Source organism: Leopardus geoffroyi, chromosome B4 (assembly GCF_018350155.1).
Source record: "Leopardus geoffroyi isolate Oge1 chromosome B4, O.geoffroyi_Oge1_pat1.0, whole genome shotgun sequence".
Taxonomy (NCBI): Eukaryota; Metazoa; Chordata; class Mammalia; order Carnivora; family Felidae; genus Leopardus; species Leopardus geoffroyi.
In genome coordinates this window covers 124,341,335-124,365,602 of record NC_059341.1, presented here as the reverse complement: position 1 = coordinate 124,365,602, position 24,268 = coordinate 124,341,335, and the positions used below count along the sequence as shown (strand labels likewise).

At 45.6% G+C, this 24,268-nt stretch overlaps 1 protein-coding gene across 3 annotated transcripts in view; it reads right to left on the bottom strand.

Annotated features, from left to right (window-relative positions):
- STAB2 (stabilin 2) overlaps positions 1-24,268 on the bottom strand; it is a 166,693-nt gene that overhangs the window by 79,208 nt on the left and 63,217 nt on the right. For 2 of the 3 annotated variants that reach the window (XM_045467010.1, XM_045467011.1), the window contains exons 16-26: positions 21,515-21,568; positions 21,134-21,214; positions 19,141-19,293; positions 16,353-16,415; positions 13,383-13,469; positions 11,723-11,809; positions 10,288-10,399; positions 8,209-8,389; positions 6,043-6,136; positions 4,644-4,802; positions 1,655-1,750 (exon numbers count right to left, since the gene is read on the bottom strand). In XM_045467010.1, coding sequence (XP_045322966.1) covers positions 1,655-1,750; positions 4,644-4,802; positions 6,043-6,136; positions 8,209-8,389; positions 10,288-10,399; positions 11,723-11,809; positions 13,383-13,469; positions 16,353-16,415; positions 19,141-19,293; positions 21,134-21,214; positions 21,515-21,568 — 1,167 coding nt within the window. The remainder of the gene's footprint in view (positions 1-1,654; positions 1,751-4,643; positions 4,803-6,042; positions 6,137-8,208; positions 8,390-10,287; positions 10,400-11,722; positions 11,810-13,382; positions 13,470-16,352; positions 16,416-19,140; positions 19,294-21,133; positions 21,215-21,514; positions 21,569-24,268) is intronic. The other variant, XM_045467012.1, reaches the window with a different exon arrangement.

The following is a 24,268-nucleotide window of genomic DNA, read 5'->3' as shown; positions in this document are numbered from 1 at the left end:
CTCAGATTGAGCCTATGAAAGCACAGGACACCACGTGAATTTGAATTTCAGATCAACAAATACGTTTCAGTGTAAGTATGTCCCGTGTAATGTTTGGGGCACACTGGTGCTGAAGAAGGATTCACTGAAATTCAAACTTCGCCGGGGGCGAAGGGGCTCTGAAATTCAAACTTTGCTGGCTGTCCTGTACTGATTTTATCTGGAATCTCTATGTTTCTTCCTCCAGGCTTTGGAAGGAAGTGAAAGAAGCAATAACTTCCCATGTTTGGATTGTCAGGACTTGGTTGGGCTTAAACGTAGCAAGAGTGTTGGATCTCCTTCAGATTTATGAAGGGCTCACATGATTCTTGAGAAATAGATACTGTGGGGGCATCTCTCCTATCTTTCTTCTTTAACAACTACTCTGCCCCTACCCTGGCAACCATGTTCCCAATATGTCGTCACCCTCCCTGGCCATCATTGACTGGCTCATATGTGGACACGTGGACTCCTCTGGGTTGGTCAGATCCTTTCTTCTTTGGGGGTGGAGGGTGACGTTGATCTAAGAAAAGGGAGCTGTGTACCCCCAAGATGCAAAGAGAAACATTAAAAGTTGGGAGAGAGGGAGAGAGAGAGAGAGAGAGAGAGAGAGAGAGAAAGAGACAAAGAGAAAACAGATGCACAGAGAAAAGCAACATGAGAGATCACATAGTCTCAGAGGATTAGAGGAAGAGGCTGCTTTGACCTTGCTGTCTTCAGGTTTTGATTCTGGGTCCTTGGGAAGTCTGCTTGTATTTCCTGCCATGGTGCTACCCTAGGGTACTCCCTGAAAATTCCTTTTTTGCGTAAGTTGATTTGTGTGGATTCTGCTCCTGGCCTTCAAAAGCACTGTGACTAAGGTGCAATCTTCATTGGTTCTGATGTCAGGTGCATAATGATGCTCTTCTGCAAGCCTGTTCTTCCATAATTTAGACACAAGACACACTCTACCCTTGAATGGGCATTGTCACCAATAATTTGTGGTAAACTCTGTTATGACATTCAAAATGGGAGTCCAGTTATCTTGTTGGTTCAGAATCGCTGGATTTAGCAGATAAAAAATTACCAAGTTGAAGGTGAACTTTGGAGAGGGTATGAATAATTTTTGGTATAAATTTGTCCTACACAATCTTTGGAACATACTTGTGCTGCAGAATTTTTATTTATTTGAAATTCTGATTTCACTGGGGACCCTGTGTTACATGTTGGTTCTTCCAACACTTGGTTTGGGGCGAAATTTGTAACAACTACTCTCATTTTGCTTGGGGACTCTCTTCAAGGGGAGAAAAGATTTTGTTCATTAGTAGGTCCAAATAAGAAGTAATCTAGCTTTCTTTCTTTCTCAGGTAACTTAATTTCTTTTTAAATTAAAAAAAAAATTATTTATTTTTGAGAGAAAGAGAGAGAGAGAGGAACAGAGTGTAAGCAGGGGAAGGGCAGAGAGAGAGGGAGACACAGAATCCGAAGCAGGCTCCAGGCACCGAGCGATTAGCACAGAGCCCGACATGGGGCTCAAGCCCACGAACTGCGAGATCATGACCTGAGCAGAAGTCAGATGCTTAACCGACTGAACCATCCAGGAGCCCCAGCTTTTTTTTCTTTTTAAGGTAAGGCTCAAGAAAATGAAGTAACTCACCAGTGGATGACATTTCCCAGTTTGTTCCAAGCACGAAGTGATTTCTTCGCAATCAATCCCATTGCCTCGAAATCCTTCCTTGCATTCACACTCATTCTGTAATTCCAAGAACAAAGGGGAGATGTGAAAACAACTGCCTTTCATGCCTTGCCATCACGTGGCCTGAAAACCAAACCACAGAAATCGTAGCTGCTTGGCCCTCTGAGAAAACAGAACGAATGTCTTTCATTTGTTACACTTCCAATTCCAGAGCGGCTGGTCTGCACATTCTCCATTACATTTCCCAGTCTGATTGTTTCTTGCTACTTCCTTTTTAAATTCATCGTCCCAGAAGGGCCATACGTGATATAAGACAGCCCATTAAGTTGTGGGAAGAAATGAATAGAATTTCTACTTATGAATTTTTATCTTTAACAATATAACTATTATTTGCTATGTGTGCACTACAAGGTAAATATGTGTAACTTAGATGCAAGTATATGTGGACAGTAGCACCTAAATACGTCTTTACGTGATAGGGCAAGACTTGGTAAACGTGGGTGTTTAATCTCCTCCACTTAGTATTGGGGTAGCACCTTCTCGCACCCCTACCCTGACATATTAAGCCAAATATGGTTTATCTTTTTATTTGTTTATTTACTTTAAAGTTTTTTAAATTTATTTTGAGAGAGAGAGAAAGAGAGAGAACCAATGGGGAAGGGGCAGAAAAGGGAGGGGTACAGAGGATCCGAGGCAGGCTCTGTGCTGACAGCAGAGAGCTGGACGCGGAGCTCAAACTCACAAACTGTGAGATCATGACCTGAGCTGAGATCAAGAGTTGGACGCTTAACCGACTGAGTTACCCAGATGCCCCATGGTTTGTCTTTTAAAATAAATATTCATGGTAATTAGGATTTGTGCCTACTTGGAATATCCGTTTTCAAGCCAACTAGTAACTACTGTGGGCATCCTAAATATGGTCTATTTTATTTCTTACATGGCAGTATAAAAAGACCTTTCTCTTCCTCCATTTCCCACATCAGGATGCCTTTAAAATTTGTCCACAGAAAGGAAGAGTAGAGAGGGGATAGATACTAATATGGGTGGAGCTGGGTATTCCTCACCACCCCCAATTCATACGTTAAAATCTTGACCCCATACCCCAGAATGTAACCTTACTTGGAAATAGGATTGTTATTATATAGTTAGTTAAGATGAGGTCACACTGGATGTGGGTAGGTCCTAATCCAATTAGACTGGTGTCCTCATAAAAAGGTGGGATTTGGACACAGAAAGGCACACAGGGAGAACGCATGTGAAGACGAAGGCAGAGGTCAGGATGATGCACATATAAGCCAAGGAATGCAAAGATGGCCAGCAAACTAGCCAGAGCTAGGAGAGACGCGCAGAACAGATTCTTCTTCACAGACCTTTGAAGGAACCAAACCTGCCTGCCCACAGCTTGACCTTGGACCTCTAGTCTCCAGAACTGTGAGACAGTACCTTTTTGTTGTTCTATGCCACTCACCTAGAGATACTTTGTCACGGCATCCTTAGCAAACTGATAAAGATACCAAGACATTTTTTTTTTCTTTCTCAGATGCAATCTGGCAATTCAGGTGAGTCAAAATGAATGCAATTGCTTGCCAAATGCTTGGTGAGATGTAAGACAGCGGCGAGCTCTTCCAAGGAATAGGACTTTCCATGGCTATAATCACAGTACAGTCGTCATCGCCTCTCCAGAGCTGACTGGTCCTAAGCAGTAGCTTTCTCTGCTTCAGTCTCCCTTACATGAGGTTAAGTGAGAGTGATTGACGGATTGTAGAGTTCTACTGAAACTTGTACGGTCAGGTGGTGACTAGGAGTGGGGCTCTGGAGTCTGACTGGGTGTGAATCTCGCACCATGATTTATTTTCTATGTCATGTGAGCAAATTATTTAGCATCTCTGTGCCTCAATTTCCTCTTTTGTAAGATGGAATAACACCGGTACCTATGTTACAACAAAAGCAAAAACATGCAAGTGGGACTACATCAAACTAAAAAGCTTCTGCATAGCAAAGGAGCCCATCAATAAGATGAAATCACAATCTATTAAATGGGAAAAGGTATTTGCAAATTATGTATCTAATAAGTGGTTAATATCCAAAATATACCAAGAACTCATACAATGCAGTAACAAAACAGTAAACAATTCTATTTAAAAATGGGCAGAAGATCTGGATAGACATTTTTCCAAAGAAGATACTCAGATGGCCAACAGGCACACGAAAAGATGCCCAACATCACTAGTCATCAGGGAAATGCAAATCAAAACCACAATGAGATGTCACCTCACACCCATTAGAAGGCCTATCACCAAAGAGACAAGAGATAACAAGTGTTGGCGAGGATGTGGAGAAAGGGGAACCCATGCACTCTTGGTGGGAATGTAAACTGGTGCAGCCACTATGGAAAAGAGTATGGTGGTTCCTCAAAATATGAACACTAGAGCTACTATACCTTCAAGCAATTTCATTTCTGAATATTTATCCAAATTTGAAAAGATATCTGCAGTCTCATGTTCATGGCAGCATTATTTATAAAAGCCAAAATATGGAAGCAAGTCAAGTGTCCATTGATAAATGGAAAAAGAAGATGTGAGATATCTATCTATATCTATATCTGTATCTATATCTATATCTATATCTCTATATAAATATTACTCAGCCATAAAAAAGAATGAGATCTTGCCATTTACAGCAACATAGATGGACCTCAAGGGCATTGTGCTAAGTGAAGTAAATCAGACAGAGAAAGACAAATACCATATGATCTCACTTATATACAGAATCTTAAAAAAAAAAAAAAAGTACCCACGTCATAGGTTTGTTGTGACCATTAACCCATTCTCCCCTACTACAAAGGATTAGAAAGCTGCAGTAAGTTCCAGCCAAAGTGCTTCTGTGTCTAGCGGGGAGAAGTCACTGCAGGAGTCCTGCTCCTCTAGGCTCTCTAGTATGTGGCACCTACCTGCCCGGGGCCCACATACAAACAGGTTGCATTGACGTGGCAGCCACCGGTGCCAGGCAACAGGCAGTTGTTGATCTCCGAGCAGTCTCTGCCGTCCCCGGTCCATCCCTGCTGGCACACGCACGTGTGGGTCCCCGGGCCGGTTTTGATGCATTCTGCCTACAGGAGGAAAGGAAGCAAAATCTCTGAAACCTCAGAGCCACATGATCCCAAAAGCCAAAAAAGGAGGTACATTCTAGAAACGCATGTTTGCATGGAGTGCAATAGAAACAATTATTTCTGTATGCACTGTATCCTATATGCACATTTGCACTGAGATCCACAGAAAAGGTGAGATGATTTAAGGAACAGAATTGCTTGTTGTTGGCCAGCCAATGACCATCGCCATGAACATCGCTGTCATTTATTGAGCCAGGGACTGTTGTTAGTGTTTGGCTGGTATAAGCCATCATCTTGAGGAAGGTACTGTTATTGTCTCTGTGTTACAGGTAAGGAAAAGTAGGCTTAGAGGAGGTAAGTAACTTGCCTCTGGTCACACAGCTACAAAACTTCGCAAACCCAGGTCTCTATAATGCTGAAGACCAAGCTCCTAACCATGGTACCAAGTCCACACCTGTTGGGATGACCACTTAGGAGGCTGAAAGGCAGCACGAGAGGAGAAAGGTGCTAGGTATGTTGTTGAGTGGGCGGGACTAGCCCAAGGGGCATCTGGTGGGGGTGGGGCAAGGCATTAACATTGAATTTCACCCTCAGAGCCAAGAGAAGTTACTGAAGGGGTTTCTGCATGGGAGAAACACGATCTGATCCACCTCAAGTCACTGTGGCTGTGGGTGGGCCATGAATACTTGGTGGGTGGGCCAGAGAGGTTCTAAACTGTGGGTAAGGAATGGAGGTGACTCCAGCCTGCTGGTGGTAATCAAAAGGTGTTCTGAAGGCAGCGGTAGGCTTGGGCTATACCTCTGGGCTATATCCAATAATAGAATCTAGTTTCTATTATTGTCCCCAAACCTCAGTTTCTTCATCAGTATAATGGGGATAAGAACATCTGCCCCGTTGGGCTGGCGGGGAGGGAAGAGCAAATGAGATCAGGTGCACTCAAGTCTCTTGTAAGCTGTAATATTTGAATCAGTAGTTTAGTACTAATAATCTCCAATATCTGATCCTCAGGCTGTGCTTTTAAGAGCCCAAAGACCCGCGCTCCTGTGGTCCTGGGACGTCCCTTGCACATGTGGATTTAGGAATGGAAGCTCACAGAAATCACCAGCACCGTCTTCAAAGCTTCAGGAATCCAGCAAATCCGCTAACACGAAAAGCCATCAGACACCGCTCTTTTTGGTAAGGCCTTCCGTCAGGATTTCCTAAAACACCAGGCCGCTTGGAAATGAAGCCCAATACTCACATTGTGGCTGCAGCCCCCCGGGGTGAATCCTGAGCAAGGGTCCGTCTCTGAACAGAGGCTTCCGTCCCCTTCGTATCCTGCTTTGCAAACACAGCTGCGAAAGAAGAGTGAGGGCACAAATTCAGCCCCAGACGTGGAATCAGTCACTGCCCAGGAGAAAGTTGGCCAGCCAGGGCTGAACCGGTTCCTGGCCAGGCACTTGACAGTTTGCCCTTGTGGAGGGAGCCAGTGTAGTCAGGTGGTCACGGGCACTTCCGGGGGGGGGGGGGTGGTGGTCTGCAGTCAGACCTGGGAAGCCAGGCCCCATCTCATAGCAGTCGTGTGACCCTGGACGAGTCCCTTAACCTCTGGGAGACTTTGTTTCCTCCTCGGGAACGAGAGTCTAAAATCTCGCTCCCAGAGCTGTGGAGATGAGATCAGCACGTGGAGCCTTTAGCAGGGCACCTGTACACACTTGCTTCTCGTGAGGCCCCGCGTCTGGCAGCTTTCCTGCTTCCACAGGGCTGGAATCTGCCTCTAGCTTAGCATCTGCGGTTCTGAAGAGAACAACTCCCGTCCCTTCTATGCAATAGTTTTTAGCGTACTTGAAAATGACGGTCAGATGAGACCTCTCCTCTCTCCCCTCTCTGGTCCCTCAGATTTTCTTTTTTTGGAGCAAGATGCTCTCAGGCGTCTGATTCCGTGAGAGGACATAGTTTACTGACCTGTCACCCTTTCTTTCAGACACGCATTTCAAAATGTCCCATCATGATACTTTAACTATCAAACACGCCGTTCATTCATTCTTTCATTCCACTAATAATTTATTGAGACCCTTCTGAGAGGTGCTGGGTCACCTGTGGCTTCATCCTATCCCATGTCACTGTGGCAAATTCAATCATATGTGCTTCACAAAAATTTAAATAGAATTGTTTTTCATGTATCAAGGCTCCTGGAGGAAAAAAAATACTTAGTCTGGTACCCGCATGAAAAAACCAGACTGATGGGTTCCAACACTGTTTGATTTACCTAAGTTTATATAGTATTGCTGCAGACCCATGTTGATAGCCCTTTGTGGGTGATTTCAGGGGTTTTAAGGACAGTTTTGATAACTTGTGATTTTTGACTTATGCATGGATGTAGATCCTAACTCTCAAGGCAGATGCATTTCTATCGGACCACCGTGGAGGAGAAGACACAGTCTCTGGGCCCACGCTGCCCACAGTCTAGTGGGGGAGACAGATCATAAGCAGGTAAGTAAGTAACTACGCAATTGCAAATTAAGAAAAATGCTTTAGAAATAAGACCAAGAATACTAGACATTCTCTGCATCTCCCAGGATATTTCTTGGGTGGTCACTGACTTTGAAGCAGATTTTCCTGGAGAGGGAAATCTCCTCTGACATTGCCCCTCCCACATCTCTAAGCCCACTGCATGATCTAATGACCAAGAGCCAATTTCCTATAAGATGCCTTTAACAGGGGAGTCATTATTAATGGCTTTAGGAAGTAAAAGCATTTTTATTTATTTTTTTTATTTTTAAAGTTTACTTATGTATTTTGAGAGAGAGAGAGAGAGAGCGAGAGAGCGAGAGCACACAAGCTGGGGGGGGGGGGGCAGAGAGAGGGAGAGACAGAATCCCAAGCAGTTTCTGTGCAATTAGCGCAGAGCCTGATGTGGGGCTCCATCTCACCAACTGTGAGATCATGACCTGAGCTGAGCTGGAGAGTTGGACACTTACCTGACTGCGCCACCCACGTGCCCCAGTAAAGGCATTTTTAAAGGGTTGGAAAGTGGTGGACAAATGCTCATTTCTTTGCATAAGTGGTGATAATAATCATAGTTTCCATGACTGAACACCTGTGATGTGCTAGCCCTGGTGCTGGGTGCTTTTACATTCAGTTTTTATAATCTCCAGTGCCCTGCTACGTAGGCAACATCATCCTTACTGTACTGATGAAGAAAGTGAGACTCAGAGAGGTTAAGCGACTTACCCACGGTCACACAGCTGGTAAGTCTCAAAGCAGGGAGTGCTGCAATTTGAACCCAGCTCAGTCTGAGGTTTTCTCCACAAAAGCCACACTGGCAGCCAGAGAAAGCAGGGCTTTGTTTGCAAAGAGTGTAGTTATGGGTGGGATCTATCTACAGGGAGCACAGTGGCTGTGGGCTGTTAAGGGTGGCGCCTACCTTGCCGTCCCATTGCTGTATTCACAGGTGGCATGGATATGACAGGACTGTACGTAGGGCCCGCAGGTGGAGGTCTGCTTGTGGCAGAATGTCCCTGTGGAGCCTTCTCTGCACGTGCCGGCCAGGCAGGCCCCGTCACTGTCGATCCTGTTATTGCACGTTCCGTAAATGCACAGACATTCTGGAAGGGAAGGAAGAGGGACATTGAGGGGTTGGGGGAACGAGTGTAGTAATGGGACACATGAGGTATGGAGGAGAGAGACCACCTCCCCTCACCGCCCCTCATGCCTACAGAGAAGAGAAGAACGTGGGCCTGAGCCTGGGGAAGGCTCTGGGGCTATTTCTTAGCTTGTCAAGTGTCTCTCAGTGTGCCTGAGAATGGGAGCTTGGCTGTCCCATCAAGGAGGGGAATAACACAGTCTCAGAAATGCTTTGCGTGTGTGTGTGTGTGTGTGTGTGTGAAAGAGGCCAAGGAACTCGGTCTTCATTTATTTCGTGGTTAGAAAGCTTAGTTTGGAAATTTCTGACCTTTCTGGAATCCGTAGAAGGGGTTTCTCATGCCAGCATGGCCTCTGATGTGCAGCTGACACGTGCTCCTCACTCTCTATCTAGCACAGCAAACCAGGATAACTGATAGTATCTGTGCACTGACCTGGTCCTAGGCACTGGGCCAGACTTGAACTGCACCATCTCATGAACAGTCACCAGCCTCTGAAGGTGAGTGCTTTCATCATCCTCATTTCCAGGTGAGGAAACGGAGGCCCAGGGAGGCGAAGCAAATTGCTTAACTTGCTACTAAGTTTTCAAACAGGGACTCGAACTTAGGCCTTCAAATTTCATTTCTGTTCGTGCCCAAGTGCCGACACAGTAGGTCAGCGTAGTAGCTGGTGTTCCACATGCCTGTTACCAGTTTCCACTTGAGCTGTTTACTTTGCTTTTGATTACAGGTGCTTAAAAATTGCAATGTGGGCTTCAGACTCAGGCTCCAATGCATGCGGGAGAGAGAGGAAGGAGGGGAAGTTTCTCAAACTTCAGTGGCAAGGATTTGGGGATTTGGATATGATCAGAAAGGAAGGCATCTGTGGTTCTGCCCCAGGAGGGCGATGGGAGAGGGATTCCTGTGGGTGCTTGGAGCCAATATCCAGGACAGGGAAGAGAGCCAGAGTGAGAGGGCTGGAAAAGCATGGCTGGATTTAAAACAAAAGACTTTTCATAAACTTTTAAACCAGCCAGGGCTTAATTGGCAAGGGACAGGGGGCCAGAAGGAAGGGGAGGCTCTCCCACCGGGGATGGCAGGCAGCCACAGAGCGGGACGAGAGGCGTTGGTATAGGCAGCCCCCACCAAGCCTTCCCTGACCTCGGCATCCTGCCCCACTGGCCTCATAAAAATGCCAGCGTTAGTAGGCTTTGGAATAAAACTTTATTTTTTTCCCCGGGAAACCTTATTTGGCACAAAGAACAGTGGATTAAGATCGGCAGCCGTGCCCCTGCTGTGCTCTAATGTCCTGGCCATCTTCAAAGGTGGCTATGAAGATCAGACAAGGTAAGAGAGGGGAAGGGCTGTGTGCTTTGTAACAAATGGATGAGTTAGTAGTGAGAGTAGTAACAGCTCCATCTACGGATTTCTTGCTGGTGCAAGCCCTGTGCTAAAGCCTTAAATTATGATCTGACTTCATCAAAAACCCATGACGTGGGTACCAAACTTCATTTTATAAATGGGGAAATTGAGGCTCGATAAGAGACTTTTTCTAAGGTCACACAACCTGTCAGTTGCAGCGTGGGGATTTAACTTTGGTCGGCTTGATTCCACAGCAACTCTGATCTAATCATTTTGTTCTTTCAAGTTCTAATCTTAGTGAAGAAATGTACATCGATATTTATTTTGGTAGATCTATGTATCTCTCCTCTTAAATATACACATGATGCAATTTTAAAAAGCATGATGCACGTTTTCAAGATTATGCAACTGCATTTTTGTTTAATGCCTAGCCAAGGGGGCATGTTTGCACTATTGCTTTGCTGCAGTGCAGCAGGGATCCCGGCCGAGAAGCAGGAGGAAGCCTGGGAAGTACCACTTACTTTTGTCACACCGGGGTCCATATTTATTGGGGTCGGAGCAGAACTGGCACTGGGAGCCTTGGAAGCCATCCTGGCAAATGCACGTCCCGTTGCCGTCGAGGCCATCTGCGCACTGCGAGCAAAGGAGGCCCCAAGGGCGTTAGGACAACGCTCACCCGTGAAGGAGTCCCAGATGCCATTGTGCCATGGCCTGACTCTTTTGAGTGCAGATTCCATCTCTTTGGGACTCCTTGTAGAAAGCAGAGTTGTACTGGTATCAGGTAGGATGCTAAAACAGTGACAGGCTTGGGCTCCTGAGTTGGGATCTCGAACGTTAAGGGAAGCCATTCAGGGAGGAAGGGGGTCACGGTGGCGCACTGGGAACCTGCAAACAATGCTTGAGGGATGGTGTGACAAGCCACCGACCTTCAGCAAGAAGGCTGGCCGTTGTCTCCATTGCTCTGCTTTATGACTTCAGACAGCAGTGTCTCCCCCTGCAGCGTAAGACTTTTTGCCTTTTCAGCCTTTTCCAGGTTGGCTTTGCAGCGCTCGCCACGCATCCCGGTTGGGCCCCCGTGCCTCCCGCCGTCAGCTGCAGTAGCTGATTAGTACCCGCTCTGCCCTGTTCTCCTCACCTCGCCTCAACACGCTCATGAGTGCGGTTTTTCCTTCCCCTCAAAAGGGGCATATTTCAGATCTGGGTTTCTTAAATGCGTAGATCTGTAATTTCCCATGTGAACTGTAGCTCGTTTTACCTTTGTTTGTTTAGCCTCCAAACTAGGTGAGTTAAATTTGGGCCTTTACATTTTACTAGGTTTTGGAGGTGGGTTGAAAAAGGCAATCACCCAGGGGCACCTGGGTGGCGCAGTCAATTAAGCGTCTGACTCTTGATCTTGCCTCTCAGGTCATGATCTCATGGTTCGTGAGTTTGAGCCCCACATCGGGCTCTGCACTGATGATGTGGAGACTGCTTAAGATTCTCTCTCCTCTCTCTGCCCCTCCCCCACTAGCACTCTCTCTCTTTCTCTCAAAATAAATAAATAAACTTAAAAAAAAAACAATCACTGGGCAGTGCTTTTTTTTTGTTTAAATTATCACAGAATCTTAGTTTTGGAAGGAATCTTGGAGGTCAATGCAGGGTACCCTGCTACCTCCCATAAGAGGAAAGTGGGGTCAGAGGGAGCCTCGTTGAGCTATCCAAGGTCAAGTGGTCAGCAGCAGGAAAGCAGACCCTGGAACACCACCGGACTCCCCACTCCCCACCCCTGTTGCCCTCTGTCCCCAGATTCCTTCCGCTGCAGAACCTTCTGTTCTTTTAGCAACTGATCTATTTCTTGTACTTCCTGGGAGTAGTGGTTGACACTGTAACACTTCTTGGTTTAGTGATTTTAAAACTTATTTTTCCACTTGACTTAGGACAGGTCAACCTCAGCGTTCATGACAAAGTTTTCATCACCTGGCCGTTCCCAGAGCATGGATTCGAGAAGCCTCCTGGACACTGGTTGCAGTCCGGCCCGTAGAAGCCTTTGCAGCACTTTGGTATCTGAGAAACAAAACGCATGTTGCTTTTTGAAACCGCAAGCAGAGTGCCAGTTCCTCAAAGGAAGTATATTTTAATTTCCATTATTATAATCAACCCTGTGTGAGCCCGACTTTCTCTCTTGCAGATGACAGCACGGCTGGTGCACAGCCATCTGCTTGCCACACACGTACTAAGGCCGACCACGTGCCAACCCGGCTCTGGCACCGTGAGAACGAGACGTGAAGGCTTGTGCTCATGCAGCCCATGGTCTATCAAGTCCAGGAAGAGACCACAAATTAAAAAAAAAAGAAAGAAAGAAAGAAAGAAAGAAAGAAAGGAAGGACAGAAGGAAGAAAGGAAGGAAGAAAGAAAGAAAGGAAGGAAGGAAGGAAGGAAGGAAGGAAGGAAGGAAGAAAGAAAGGAAGAAAGAAAGAAAGGAAGAAGGAAAGAAAGAAAGGAAGGAAGGAAGGAAGGAAGGAAGGAAGGAAGAAAAGGAAGAAAGGAAAGAAAGAAAGAAAGAAAGAAAGAAAGAAAGAAAGGAAAGAAAGAAAGAAAGAAAGAAAGGGAGGAAGAAAGAAAGAAAGAAAGGAAGGAAGGAAGGAAGGAAGAAAGGAAGGAAGGAGGGAAGAAAGGAAGGAAGGAAGGAAGGAAGGAAGAAAGGAAGGAAGGAGGGAAGAAAGGAAGGAAGGAAGGAAGGAAGAAAGAAAGGAAGGAAGGAAGGAAGGAAGGAAGGAAGGAAGAAAGGAAGGAAGGAAGGAAGAAAGGAAGGAAGGAAGGAAGGAAGGAAGGAAGAAAGAAAGGAAGAAAGAAAGGAAGAAAGAAAGAAAGGAAGGAAGGAAGGAAGGAAGGAAGGAAGAAAGAAAGGAAGGAAGAAAGAAAGAAAGGAAGAAAGAAAGGAAGAAAGAAAGAAAGGAAGGAAGGAAGAAAGAAAGGAAGAAAGAAAGAAAGGAAGGAAGGAAGAAAGGAAGAAAGACAGGAAGGAAGGAAGGAAGGAAGGAAGAAAGAAAGAAAGGAAGAAGGAAAGGAAGGAAGGAAGGAAGGAAGGAAGAAAGAGAGAAAGAAAGAAAGAAAGAAAGAAAGAAAGAAAGAAAGAAAGAAAGAAAGAAAGAAAGAAAGAAAGAAAGTTTCCGAGATCTGTAATCGCTGGGAAGACAAAATACTGTAGTGAAACAGTGGCAGGTGGGGACAAAGGTCAGGGGAGACTGGGGGGCCACTGTGCATTGGGTGGTGACAGGGGGTGAGTTAAACACTTGAAAGATGAACCAGTTCCAAGACAATCCTGGAAGAGCTCTCCGAGGGAGGGAGGGGAAAGCGTGCACGTTCTGATGTGGGAGTGAGGGTAAGAGACAGGTCGGAGCCCTGGCAGAGGCTGGGCCGTGTAGGAGCATCGGGAGTGTAGGCTCTGTGTTAAGAGCGATAGGGAGCCACAGGAGAGATGGATGCAGGGAGGGGGGTGACCCAGACGCCATGTAGAGTCCGCCCTTCCATTCCCCTGTAGGAAGACATTGCCAAGGCCTCACCAGCAACCTGTGAGCCCGCAGACCCTGAGGCCCAAGAGCGCCGCCCTGGAACTGCCCTTTGCTGCTGGCCTCACCTTCACAGTGGCGTTACAGTATCTGGCACAGCCGCTCTTCAGGCTCCTTATTCTGCCAGTGTAGACACATTTGTGTGTGAAGAGCGTCTGGAAGAAAGCCAATGGGAAAAATGCACTGAGTCTGTGTTTTGAGGTCCTCTGGGGGTTGGTCAGCTTCTGCATATACTGGACATCCTACTTCCATTTACTGTCGATGTCAGGGAAGCGCCCCAGAGCACACCAGCCCACGTGGCTCCCAGCCAGAGCTCAGTCACCTTCTTTAGGCCTCGGTTACCTTCTTGGTAGAATACAGGCGGGATATGCACAAATAAGGGCACATTTATCTTTACATCTCCTCTCGTGCCATAGCAGACATTGCCAATCAATCAGGGAACACTTTCCTGTTCATCCAGGATGTGGCTTAGCCTCCCCTTCCAATCAATAGCCATCCCTAAGCTCCTGCTATATAGAAATTTTGGAGGCAGTAGAGAGTCTCTCTCTAATTTGTAGAAAGATCTACAATCAGGAGTGGTGTGTATGAGTAGGGGGGCAGGTTTAAATGCAACTTTTCACTCTGTAACCCCTGGTGCCTAATCATAATTCTCTAGAGCTCCCATTTCAGCGAGAACTTACTAAAGGCAGACACATTGCATATATGAGGTCATTTATCTTTAACTCCATGTGGATATTTTTCATCCCTCTTTGTAGATGAGGGAACTGAGGCCCAGACAGGTAAATCTTTTTTTTCTAAAATGTCCCGAGAATGGGTCTTACCATGTACTAGCTTTAGGATAGCAGAGGCAAGTCACGTAGTCTCTGTGGGCCTCAGCTGCCTCATCTGTGAAATGGGACGATAATGCTGACCCCAGGTTTTATCGTAAGCATTTTGTCCCTGGCTCAAAGTTTATGTTAGAGAAACGTTGATGCTGAAGCTTAAGAAGGTAGCACTGAGAATTTCACGGACTATAAAATCCTAAAATCTGAGATATATAAAGGAATTTTGAGGACACTGAGGAAGGAATATTCAGTCCTCTTGTCGGATCTCAGGATAATTAAGCAAGTCTAGATCATAGGAGCCTGCAAAGGGCAGTTTTGAGGCTTTTCTGGTTCTAACCCATGGTCTAATTATCCCTTCTTCCTCTCCTTTTCCTTACTTGGGCTGAGGCAATGTAGAGTCATGGTTTTGCCACATATTAGCTGTGTGACCTTGTGCAAGATATTCTGTGTTTCCTTACCTCATTCCCAGATTACACGATGGATATAATGATAATATACCTACCTCATAGGTTTGCTATATAAAGCATTTAGAACAATGTCTGGCACACAACAATTACTGATGCTAGTCAACATGATTTCCTCTTTTCTCCTCCCTCTCCATATTCCCTGGTTGACAGCATCCTGCGGGACTCAGCAGTGATGGCTGTACTGAGCAAAATAAATACCTGAACAGCTGTGCCTATTTAATTTTAACGTTTTGCCTTATTAAGTGCTTCTCAGTAGGATTGTGTTAAAGATCTCATGTCCTTCCCTAGTGATCTATGCTAGTGTTGAATGAAACTTCTGGTTGATATGCTCTCTTTTAGGACAAAATTATAGGCAGAAATTTCTCTCATCAATTTTACCTTGGAGCATTTTGCTTTTGCCACCAGTAGAGTCCCTGACATATGAATTCTGGATTGTTATATACCATCTGTTTCCTTGTTAGATTAGAGCTTCTCAACACAAGAACAAAACCAGAACAAATCAGTAACTCATTTGTCTTTATGCTCTAGGAACCAGCTCTCAATAGATGTGTCCAGAATTCAGTGAAATTTGAAAAGGGTTTGATGGTCCTAATATCATTTTCTTGATAGTCTTTGTATTTCTATCTAGAAAAATGCTTAGGAAGGGCAAACAGGAGTATGCTGTGGCAGAATGTGCCAAATAAGGCCATTTCAGCATAGGGATTATTTTGACTCAAGGCACTTGAAAAACAGCAGATAGAAAAGGGACACTCTGGCTTCTGACCTCCCCATTTCTTTCTGAAAACAGGAGATCAAACTGTCCTGTGAAAGATGCCCTCCCTACATCAGGACCCAAGAGACATCTTGTCACCAGAGACAGGAAGCTGAGGTCAAGAAAAACCTGCACCAATGGACCTTGTTAAAATAGCTGTGAACTTCCTCGAGCCTTCCTGTACGTTTTCGCGACTTTTCCACGATTGCCTCTCTTTAGTCAACCTACTATATAAAAGTTTGGGTTTTGCCATTTCTTCGCGTCTTCATTTTCCTCAGGGGGCTCCCAAGGAGCATGTTAAAGCTGTGAACTTTCCTCTTGTTAATCCGTCTAATGTTAATTTAATTCTCAGGCCCACCTGGAGACCTTAAGATGGTGAAGGTAAAGGTTTGCCCCTGCTGCACAAACTTAGGAGGGCTAAGTAGGGAAGGAATGAACTTTTACTGAGTAGCCACTTGATTTAGGTATTGTACTTGGGTTTTTATCTATGCTAATCCCATTATTGATATCATTATTATTATTATTATTATTATTATTATTATTATTACTTACAGACAAAGGAAGTTAGTGTAAAGGTTAAGCAATGCACCTAGGGTTAATGAGCAAGGATTCAAACACAGCTCTGTCTACCCTCCCCCATATAGTAGGCTAAGAGCTAGTGTGAAGTTACCCCAGTTGGAATAGATATCTTTTTTCTTTTTCAGTTTATTTATTTGAGAGAGAAAAAGAGTGAGCAGGGAAGAGGCAGAGAGAGAGGGAAAAAGAGACAATCCCAAGCAGGCCCACACAGCTAGTGCACAGCCTGACGTGGGGCTCGAACTCACAAACTGTGAGATCATGACCTGAGCAGAGACCAAGAGTCAGATGCTTAACTGACTGAGCCACCCAGGCGCCCCTGAATTAATATCTTTTAAGAAGAAAGGTAGAAAGGATGAGAAACACCACCAGTGGGGGTTGCTTGGGTGTTGTGTGGTTTCATGAAGCTGTCACACTCACTGTGCGCTCAGAATTAGCAGGACATTTGCTCCAATACACCAGGGAACAGCTCACACAGGTGCCCTGGAAGGGAAGACAATGGATCAGTACAGGCGCCCCTGGAAGAGCGAGCAGGGACCACCCGATCCAGTCTCATGTGTCCCTCCTACGGAGGGGGTTCCACTAGTTCAACACTCGAGGCCTCTGTCTCCACTCCCCACTGATGCCTCCCCAGCGAGGAGTGAAGTCAGTGCCAGAGGGATTAGGACCTGGAGCTCAGCCTGTTCAGAGCGGCCCACTCCACCCCCACTTTCAGGGTCAGATTGTAGGTCCACCGGCCTCAGGCTTCTGATTGACTCTGTGCCATGTAAGGCGCCCGTCCCCAGGGAGGCACTGCAGTTGTCCACCTGCTAGGGGTGACGCATTAGTGCTGGCCGCACACTTAGGGCCTTGTTCTCCAATTAGCTTCCCACCAGTGGAGCTGAGTGTTGAATCTTTGCCTTTCACTCCCTTGGGCTTCTTGCTTTATTGGTTCTGAATTCAGGAGGAAGGAGAGGGGTGTGTGCCTCCAAATCTTTCCAGATCAATTCTCTGACCTTCTCTATTGGGCTCTGTGCTCCAGCAGGTAGACGTCAAAGAACGGTCTCTCAGCCTCTCCTGCCAGCTTCTGATTGGTCTTGGCCAATGTGAGGTGCCAGCAGGAGACTGGTGGGTAGGAAGAGGGCAAGATCAAGGTACTTCTTCCCTACATCTCTGCTTGGATATCGTTCCTATAGCTCCTGATAGATGTCACTTCTTCCATCCTTCCAGCCCTCATTGGGTTCAGGTACCTCCAGTCCCTTCCCTCCTCACTTCTTTAGTCTTCGGTGGTAATGATTTCCTGCCATTACTTCTCCTTGGATGCCCCAGCATCACTGGTTTGTCTCCTTAGCCCTGCCCACCTCTCTGTAGTAGCGTCTTCATTAAAGTCTCTTCATTTGAACTGTTGGGATAAGTTCTGTTTCCTGCGGGGGCTCTAACTAAAACAGAGAATTACTAATTAAACCTCTAAACATACATACCTAAAGGCAGCTATGGGTTCAAGCTGGTGAAAATTGAGACTTCTAGACACTGCCTGCCTCTCCTAGTCTGTGTTACCCTAAATATTTCACAGAGAATGCATTTTTACTTTTAATAGACCTCATCGAAACCATCCTAAATCATGTAGAGCATATAGATTTGGCCTTAAACCCAGAGAAAATAGTAAAAGAAGACTATCCTAAGGCAGGTGTTGGCAAGCTCTTTCCCCTTTTAAACCAAAATCCTTTGGGTTGCCTCTCAAAGTCACATATTGAGTTGCAGCTGCTTGGGGTGGGGAAGCTCTGAAGTCAATAATTAGACTCCTGTTGAGTATTTCTGGCAGAGGCCCTATTTTCCTAAATCTTTCACCTTTGCAATAGAAGATGAGACTATTCTCAGCTGGCCTATTCTGATCTTCACCCCGGCCCAAGCCAGGTGATGCACCTGCCAAAGCTTTTTTCAGAGAATGAACCAAGCATAAATCACTGCCAGAAACTGGCCGTGAAAGTGACTCTCTGCCTCTCTTAAAAGGCGGTGCTCAGAGTTGAATCAAATCCTCCTTAGGGTATATGAAGGGCACAGAGGACTAGTCCCATCACAATATCCTAAAACATATCAGAAGAGCCAGCCACAATCCTGTGCCAGGTGTCCAACTGGCTATTTCCAGCCTTCACGATAAGAAGAGGGAATAAATAAAACCTATAAAATGAGGCCATTATTCCTTGTTCAATGCCCATATTCCAAGGATATTTTGAGAACAATCATTGAAGCATTATTGAAGTGTCCTGAAGAGTATTATTGAGTGTCCCAGACCTATTATTGCTGCAACTTTGGGGGTATGGTTTCCATGGGAACTGAAAGATTACATGTGCAGTAGTGTTGAAATTTGGGGTGCTTTGAAGAGAAGCAGCTGAACCAAGTAAGTTGCTATGGAAACAGGAAAGGCCATTAGAGGGTACCCAAGCTCTTAGGCAAACAGAAAGTTTGGTATTTGAAAAGAAAAACAGAAAGATGGTTGATTGGTGAGGCCAGAGCATCTCCTTGAGAAGAAATTCTATTTTAAGTTTCTTAGAGTAAACCTATGGGCCTGGAGCAAGGTAGTCCCAGGTGACAGAGACAGGGATTGATCCTGCTTCTTCAAGGGTAGTGGGTTGAATAGTGTTCCCCACCAAATTCATGTTCTCCTGATTGAGTCTTTGCAAATGTAGTTAGTTAAGATGGGGTCATACTAGATTAGGGTCGGCTCTGAATCTAATGACTCGTGTCCTTAAAAGAAGCGAAGGGGACACACAGTGACCTACACAGGGAAGAAAGCCAATGCCAAGGATCACTGGGAGGCAGCAGTAGCCGGAAGAGGCAAGGAAGGATCTCCCTTCCAGAGCCTTCAGAGGGAGCACGGCCCTGCTAATCCCTTGATTTCAGGCCACTGGCCGCCAGAATTGTGAGAGAATAAATTTCTGTTGCTCTAAGCCTCTGAGTTTGTGGTAGTTTGTTATGGCAGCTCTAAAAAGCCAATATAGCTGGGAGGCATCGATCATTGTGGAAAATTCCCCAGTGGAGCTTTCATTCACACTTTATGAAATAGGACCTTGGGTCTGCCTGCCTCTTCATGGAGGCGGAAACCCCTCTGGAATGAGTCTCCTGTGGTGAAATTCTCCTTGTCAGCTTCCTGAGAATTGTGAGAGGAAAGAATGTTGCCTACTCTGTGGGGCTGTTTAGGGGCCCCTCTTTATTTTTCTAGTTTCCTTACCAATTTCATCTCTCTCTTGGTTTCGTCACATCGGTGAGGCAGAATGGGCACAATGGAGGGAGGAACAAGAACTCCAGTCAGGGTGTAGATTCGACCATTTTTGGCAGTGACTTCAGTGTCTTCCATTGCTACACCATTGGCCAGAATCTGTCCCTGGAAAGAAGCAATGACACCTTTTGTTCTGTCCTGTAGGGCACCAGCAATCCTCAGGCAGAGCTGAGTAGTGGCAACCTCTCTAAAGAGCCTTCAAGATCACTTAACTTTTTTTTGAGTGGAAGGTTGCTATGAGAAGGGCTCACAGTTACTGGCGTAACTGTTTTACCTCTCTGTTGGCAAATTGGGGATCCATTCATTCAGATACATTTATTGACCTTGTATTAAGCTCTGCTTTAGGTGCTGGGGATACATCAGTAAAAAAAAAAAAAACCCAAAAAACAACAAAAAAACCACCCAAAAAACCACCCAAAACCAAAACCAAACCAGATAAGTCCTTGCTAATGTTGTAGGCAGGGAGCAGAAAATGAATAGATTAGCAAAGAATTCTGACCTCTGCACCACTCCCCCCAAATCTGCTCCACCTGCAGTATTAATGGCAACTCCATCCTTCTGGGGGGTCGAGTCAGAAGCTCAGGAGTCTTCTTCCTCTAATCCATCAGCAAATTCTCTTGAGGCTTCCTTCAAAATAGCTTCAGAATGCATCCACGTCTTCCCACACCCCTGCTCCTTGGTCTGAGTCACCATCGTTCTTCTCTGGGTTATTGCAATCAGCTCCAGACTAGCCTTTCCTGAACATGCATCCGATCATGTCATCTGCCCTGCTTGAGATCCCCCGGGCCTCTCATCTCATTTAAAGTAAAGAGTTCTTCGGCCATGTGTGACCTGACCCCACTTCTCCTTCTCCCTCCTACTGCCTTGACTTCTCCTACCGCTCCTCCTTCAACCCCTCAGTTCCAGCCATGATGAGCTTGCTGTTTCTCATCCAGGAATATCCTTTCTTTGTTTCCTGTCTCTAGAATGTTCCTTCCTCCAGATATTCATGCTGCTTGTTCCTTCATTTCCTTCAGGACTTTGCCCTGATATTTTCTTCTCCATGAGGATTTCTTGGTCACTTTATGTAAAATGTCAGCCCCACCCTTGCTTCAGCCCCTTGTTTGTTTGTTTGCCTTAGCACTTACTACTTTCTAATAGATGCTGTGTTTTACTTACTTAATTTGTTTATTGTCTGTCATCCTATTCACTAGAATGAAAGTTCCATGCAGCTAGAGACTTTTCCCTATTTGCTCAGTGGGCTACATATAGGACCCAGAATGATGTCTAGCACATAGTTGCAACTCGGTAGATACAGAAAAGATGAATCGTCATGATCATCATCACCAACAGTGAATCAACAAGAACCATAATCTGCATGCTGTCAGACTTTGGCTGTATTAGCTCAGAGAAGTACTGGAATAACACTGCCTCATGGAGTTTCTTGAATAAGTCATGTTCCCTCCCACCTCAGGACCTTTGCACATGTTCTCCCTTCTGCCTGGAACTCTCTTCTACTCATCTCTGACCAAGTTTACTGTACTCATCCATTGAAGCTTGGCTAATACATTGCTCCCTCACTAAGGACCTCTAGACCCCCAGACTGGTACAGCCTCCTCCTATTGTAAGCTCTCATTATAATTACAATGGCACTTCTTACAATTATAATTAAATAATTAACTGGCTGCTAATTCCTTGTTTAAAGTCTGTTTTCCTTGCTGAAATGTAAGCTTGTCTTCTTCATTGCTTTATCCTTGGCATCTAGTTCAGAGTCTCACATATGTAGCTGCTCAGCAAATTAATAATGAATTGAAATAATGAAATGAAGGAAATGGCAAGTGAATGAAATAATCATAAAGATTGTAAGCCTGTGAGTTAGCATAGAGGTAGGATAACATGGTGAACAAGCATAAGCAGAGCATAAATGCATATGAGTCATGACATCTGCGGTAAAATTTTCACCTACGTTGTTGGTTGTGTTGAACTGTATGAGCTGGTTGGCCATGCTCCTAACGTGTGGGGTCGAAATGAGAGTGGCCACTTCAAGCTGCAAAAGAGAACAATAGAGACTTTTTGAGCAATGCATAGAGCCCTGATTTTGTAAAGTTCTCACTGGGAAAAAATAGCCTGGAAGTCTATGAAATAAATAATGGGAGCTTTGATGTCATGAGTTTTGTGGCTTTGAGGATTTCTCTGATAACAGGCTCACTATTCATTGCTAAGGGTATGCTCAGGGCTACAGATAAAGAACAACTGTCACACATTTTCTAGCACTGTAATAATGGAATTTAAGAGGGGTCAGATATGTGGAAAGCAGGGAAAAATAGAGCAGGAAAGTTGGGCCAACCTGAGTAAATGGGACAATGTGGTATCTGACAAGTTCCAGAAGCTTCCGAGATCCCTGCAAAGGAATCAAAATACTTCTTTAGTCATTGCAGAAAACACAACTTTCCCCCTCTTGTGGGTACCTCCTCCAGTGACTTTGGACACATAAATAAAAAATAAGAAAAATAAATGACCCATTAACTCTTCACTGGGAAGTGGAAGGTGAGAAAAACCCCATCTGCAAATAGCTAACATTCACCAAATCCCTGCTTTGTGTCAGGGACTGTTCTGAAAACATTATGCACACATTTTATTTAATTTTCTTAAAAACCTATGGGGGAGGGACTGCTATTGACTCATTTTATGCGTGACAACACCGAGTTTTAAAGACGCGACAGAGGTCACAAAGTTAACCTAGGGTATAAGACTAAGAAGTTCTCAGTCACTCTGCTCCATTACCTCTCTGAGTGTCTAAACCTACATTCTGGATTTTCTAAGAGAGCCTCAGTTTAGGATTCTGTTTTCTTTCTCTATAAATAAACGCCTGCTTGTCAGACCACATACTGGTTATTTAGGAATATACAATCCTTAGGAATATGTGGTCAGGACATTTTCCCCTTCTGTGCTACCATGGTACATGGTCATCTCTCCTTCAAAGCCCTTTCCAAGATTTCTCATACTTCGGAAAAATTGTAGCAGCAGAGGGAAAAAGAGAGCCTTGGGACCATCAGCAGGTCCCCACAGGGGTGCCGTGGGGAGAGCGTACAGAGGTGAGGAGCATGGGGAACCATTCTCTCTGGAGACCAGTGGCCATGGCGGTCTGCTGCAGGACGTCTGCAATCTCCCAGTAGAGTCAGAGCTGAGAGTTAGAAGCTTCATAGCCCTTAAGTTCTGCTTCTTTATTTTTGAAAATGTTTGTTTATTTATTAGAGACAGAGACAGAGACAGAGAATGCCAAGCAGGCTCCATCCTGTCAGCTTGGAGCCCAACGTAGGACTCGATCCCATGAACTGTGAGATCATGACCTGAGGTGAAGCCAAGAGTTGGATGTTGAACCAACTGAGACACCCAGACCCCGCCATCCTTGAGTTCTGCTTCTCACGTGGCACAGCCATAGTTACTCTGGCTTGGACAGGAGGAGGATCACGAATCAAGATCATAGTAACCTTCCAGAGGCTGACCATTCTAGGGACACATTACAATAGCGAAAAGTCCCAGGCCAAAAGAAATCCCTGCTGAATCTGAGTTCCATTCACTCAGACTCCCTTCTGCATTTGTTCTTGGTCCCTGTGCCAGGGGAGTTACCCGCAGGCAGCATCCTGGCTTGTCTGGGACGGCCCTGGTTCACACCTATTATTTTGGCAGCCCCATTCGCTCTCAGGTCTCCCGGTGTGGATGATAGATTGCATGGCCACCACATCTATAAGCCAAAGGCAGTATGCGCAGAGCAGGGTTACCGTAAGAATGTTCAAGTTGAACACCAGGTAGCCAGCCCTGAAAGTGATGTTTTCTGGAGCCCTGGCTCTGTTTCTGCATGGCTTTGAGCAAGTCACTTTGACTCTGGGTCTTCACTTCCCCTTGCAGCTGCTTTATGGTACTCAGAAGTGAGGGCTTGGGGGCAGACGCGATGCTATTACAAGTTTGGACGTTCAGTGGCAGAAAATGTGAGAAAAAGTGGGGACCGCTGGGGAACGTCAGCCCAAACTGGGCTGCAAACTCTTGCAAGGCAGGGACGGGGCCTGTCTGGCTTATTAATCAGCGTCGCCAGGTGGCACAGTGCAGGACCCTGCGTAAACATCTGCGCCAATAAGTTAAATGGGGGAAGAGGTCCTGGGAAGAGCACTGAGCTGGACGTTGGCGTCTTGAGTTCTAATCCCGAGTCTGCTTCTGTGACCTTGAGCTAGCCACTTAGCTCCTCTAGTCTCAGTTTCACCTGCAAGAGAACGGGCCTGGTGTGGACCCCTTCCAGCCCTCTGATTCTGTAGGAAAGCCTTTATCAGCTGGGTAATTCACTTCTAAAGCCCTACAAATTCATTGGTGTTGGATCCTTTTTACAAGAAAGAGGAGAATAAAAGGGACAAAGGGATGGATGAGCGTCATTCCTGCCATTGTGGAGAGCCTGTCTCCTGTCCCATGGCTGGGAGCCATGAAGGTCATCATTCAGTCCAGCGCGGCTCAAATTGACAGGATGTGTGTCCAGGTGCTGCTGGTGTTGGGGAGCCTGTCGGTGTAGTGCATCCTTTCCCTCATGAAGACATTCGCTTCCTCCCTGCTGTTTTAGGTAAAAATAACAAAAAACCAAGCCTTTTGATGCTAGGGCAGAAAGAGAGCGGGTTTTCTACCACATTGTTAATATGACCTTCGACTCTTTAATTTCACCTCCCTTTGTCCCATTTTACTTGCAGGGTATCTGTGAGCTGGCAAGGGCCAGTCTCTGGTATCCTCTGCTTTCATTTTGCCTAGTTCAGTGATGAAGTCATAAACTGGGGCTGGTAATCAGTAGCTGTGGTCTCTGTGGGGATAGGGTGGTTTCAGGACAGAAATTTTGCCTCAGGGAGAAGCAGAAAGATAACACTGGAAAGGAAACATGGCATTCCAAAATCAGAATTAGAAACCATTCCTCTAATGAAATCAGTTTATTTTCCATTTCACTGGCTTAGCTGATGGGGGCTTTACTGTCTCCAGCTGAGGTTGTTCCCCGAAATAAAGCTAAAAGATGCTGTTAAAATGCATGGAGAGAGAAGGACCTTCCTACAGATTGAGAAGTTTTAACTGA